The 3,722-nt window shown below is 50.0% G+C and overlaps 1 protein-coding gene across 1 annotated transcript; it reads right to left on the bottom strand.

Annotated features, from left to right (window-relative positions):
- Window positions 1-227: 227 nt before the first annotated feature.
- On the bottom strand, window positions 228-1,719 carry LOC123410495 (aspartic proteinase nepenthesin-1-like). Its single transcript, XM_045103441.1, has one exon. It carries the CDS (start codon window positions 1,696-1,698, stop codon window positions 304-306), a length of 1,395 nt encoding a protein of 464 aa, XP_044959376.1. The 5' UTR covers window positions 1,699-1,719; the 3' UTR covers window positions 228-303.
- Between the last annotated feature and the right edge of the window lie 2,003 nt (window positions 1,720-3,722).

Raw genomic sequence — 3,722 nt, 5'->3', positions numbered from 1 at the left:
CCCAACGTACCGACAAAATAGCAATCACCACGTTGGATGACGAGCGCCCTCATGGAGCATCGTGTACGCCACACACACGCCCTGAATCAAATCAAATCAAGTCCGACGAAAACTTCAACGGAAACAAAACATTTGTCATCTTGTTAATTAACTCCTTCCACAAAACACATGGTGATAGACTTTAATTTGCCAGACAAACGGTCGCTCAAAGATCAAGCTGGCCATGATTTTACCAAATCAACGCACGTTCTTTATTTAATTAGTACTCGGACGCAGAAACAAGGCGGACGTACACAATACAGTTTACAGCTTGTCGCAGCGCGCGGGCGCGAAGACCATCTTGTTGCTCTCCAGGTCGTAGACGATGTGCATGTTCTGCTGCTGGAAGTTGCCGATGATCGTCCCGTTGCTGTTGCCTGCAGAAAGTATGACGACGCACAGCTTCCTGCCCGCGCCGCTGCCGTCGTCGTCGTTATCCAGCACGTAGTTCTCCCGTGGAAGCTCCCAGTCTGCACCCTCCAGATGGAGGATTAGCTTCGGCACGGCGGGCGCCATCTTCTTCGCCGGAACGGAGAAGCAGAGGAGGTTGTCGGGGTCAGTGTACCCTTTGGCGACAGGTAGCGGTACCTGCGCCACGAACGCCTCCCGGAGGCTCCGGAACACGGCCTGCGGGAAGAATGTGATGGCCGTGCCGGAGTCGATGAACGTCCCGCCAGAGCCATCGCCCTTGAGTGCGAACGTAGAAGCGTTGAACGGCAGCCGCGTCTCGCCGACGGTGACGCCTCGGAGGGAAAGGAAGTAGAATGGTTGGCTGCCCACAGGCGCACCCGCAGGGCCTGGGGCGAACGGGGTGGACTGAATGGGCCCCGTGGCATGCGCTTCAAGGTTTTCCGGCTCGCCGCCAAGGAACACCGGGCTGACCCTGGACTCTTCCATGGCCGTGAAGCAGTAGGAGAACCTACGGACCTTGAGCTGCGACGGCAGCGACAACGGGCCGGTGCCGAAACCGGCGATGCCGGACTGATTCGGGGTGAAGAGGCCGTAGTTCATCATGCCACAACCAAAGCGGATGTTAGGCACAGCCGCAGCAGTGTCCGCCCGGTCGGGCGCCTTGAATGTGAAAGTGTCCTCGGCCATCTTGCCCGTCGTGATCGAATGGTCCATGTAGCCGTATGCGTAGAAGCATGACCTGTCTCTGGCGGCGCACCCGGAGAGCGGGAGGTACACGGCGTGCCCGCAGAGAGGGTCGGAGCACGGGACACGGCTGAAGGTGTGGGAAACGGAGGCGCGGAAAACCGGGACTGGCTGGTCGAAGCATACCGTGCAGGCGCACTGCGTCCAGACGAGGTCGCTGCCGGTGTCCAGATTGAGCACCACGCGCTGCGGGCGCGGCGTGCCGATGCCCAAGTGGATGAGGTACTCGGAAGAACCGGCTTTCGACCCGCCGTGGCCTACCGGCGCGGTCAGCGCCGGGTCGCAGGCGGAGGAGCGTAGGCTGGCGAGGCGAGCCTTGGACCGGGCGACCATCCGGCGGAGAAGCTCGTGCTTGGTGAAGCCGCGGCCGCTGTCGACGTGCGTAAGATCGGCGCGCAGGACCGCCGACTCGGCCAACGAGAAGGTGAGGAGAAGAACACAAGGGAAAAGCTGCAAGACTGACCAGCCCTTCATCGTGGAGTTGCACGCGCTACTGCATTGCATTGCAGTACGTTGAGCTGGAAGTGCATGATATACTAGTAGGTAGCAGCCGGTCGGGTCACCATGCATGAGTCCAAAGAAACAAACAAGAATCCAAATGGCTCCAGATCTTTGCCGCCGTTCTTTGTAAAGTAAATGCTTCCAGCACCGCACCGAACCAGCGGCCGAATGCCGCCACGGCGCCACCGCGCGCTACGACCGTTTATGAATTGGATATGCGTTTTCAGATAGTGCATGCATCGATGCATGTACTTCCTATCTACAATTCGGAATCATTATCACTACTTCACTAGATTCATCATCAAATCTATATACCTATACTAATTCTACACTCCCTGAAAATACCCACGTTAATCAGTAATTAAGAGCCGTTAATCTGATAGGACCAAGTTTTTACGGTCTAGATCTAATCTAACTATTTATCTATTGCTCTCGAGGGAAAAAAACATATGAGGCCCAACATGTTACAATTTTTAAATTGTCAAAAAGGAACATGTTACAACCTGTACGTTCAGAAAGAATGTTTTATTTCTTTCAAATTGTCAAAAAGGAACACGTTCCAATTTTTTGTTGCATTTTTTTACATGACCATATCCAACGTTTGATCCAAGTCGTTATGGGTTCCACAACAAACAACTCCCAATCACGAGATAATAGATAGCGGATTGATTGTGTTCAAAAAAGAAATAGTAACAGATTGATTCATATGGACGAACCTACCCTGTACATATAGATAACAGACTGTGTTGCATACAAGATATACTACCCTCAAATCGTCTCTTTTGTTCATCCTGTTCACGTGAAGATGATCGAGTCTTGGAGGCTAGGGTTGTCCTTGCTGCTCCCGGCCTCTCACGGCACCCTTCAGCAATGGCAGATATAGGAGGCTACACGAGAAAAGGCCGTGGTAGCCTGCCACAGATGGCTGTGATGGAGGAGGGCATCGTCATGGTGAGGGTTATACACACGTTGCATCTATCCATGGGTAGTTCAAGGTGGTCCAAGTGGTCGGGCATGCATCTGTCCATGGCCAGTTCAAGGTGTTCCAAAGGGGCCGGAGTCCATGCAGCTCTACGACTGCGTCCTCATTGACTGTTAATTGCGGCGCCCTCCACATCTTCACGATCGCCACCAGCGCGCTGTCAGTGGATTGGAGTAGTCCCCATGCAGGTCACAACTTCTCAAGCAATTAGGCGTCATTATAGGGAGCGCCTGGAGCTCAGCTAGCTAAGTTTGGTCTATAGTCTCAGTCACCTGATGTGGCATGGCTCGTAATCCCAATTTCAAACAGTGAAATAGCTGCTGGCTGTATACAATAAACTCCCACGTGCTCTGTGGAGTGATAAGAAAAAAAATGCTTCACACAAGAAGGAAAAACAAAAACGTCTCCTACTTTCTGTCCCTTTCTCACACACTCTATCTCGTCTATTACTAAAAGTTCTTCTTGTTATTGAAGAAAAAAATAATAAAAAATTATATAAAAAGGGAAAAGCAAAAAAAACATCCAAAAGATATTTAATCACATGCTTATTAACAAAACAGAAAAAACAAATCAGGAAAAAACAACTATCCCTCTAAAAATAAAAAACATAAAATTAGAATAAAATAAATTAAAAATGGGAATTTGAACTTGTTTTGAGGTAATATAATAGCATAGGGAAAAAATAATTTTGGAAAACATTAACTTCAAAAAAGTATTAGCAAAAACCATGGAACGCATGCGGTTGCAACAAACCCCATATAACGCACTTAATTACAGCAAAAACTCTTGTGGGCGAGCAATTGCGACAATCTCGTTGGGAGGCATGTAAGTGTGATGAACCCATAGAAGGCTTGTAATTGGTGGGAAAAAATTCCCCTAGAAAAATGTTTATAGTTATAGGAAACCTCTTTGGAAGTCTTCCAATTGGCGATCCTGTTGAAGGCATACAATTACACCAAACCTATGGAAGGCATGGAGTTGCAACAAAACCCGTGGATTGCATGCAGTTGTGACAACCCCTATTGAAGGCATGCAGTCGCGGTGA

This window comes from Hordeum vulgare, chromosome 7H, assembly GCF_904849725.1.
Source record: "Hordeum vulgare subsp. vulgare chromosome 7H, MorexV3_pseudomolecules_assembly, whole genome shotgun sequence".
NCBI classification, from domain to species: Eukaryota; Viridiplantae; Streptophyta; class Magnoliopsida; order Poales; family Poaceae; genus Hordeum; species Hordeum vulgare.
Note: the sequence above shows the minus strand (reverse complement) of the source record. Positions and strands in the feature narration are given on the sequence as shown.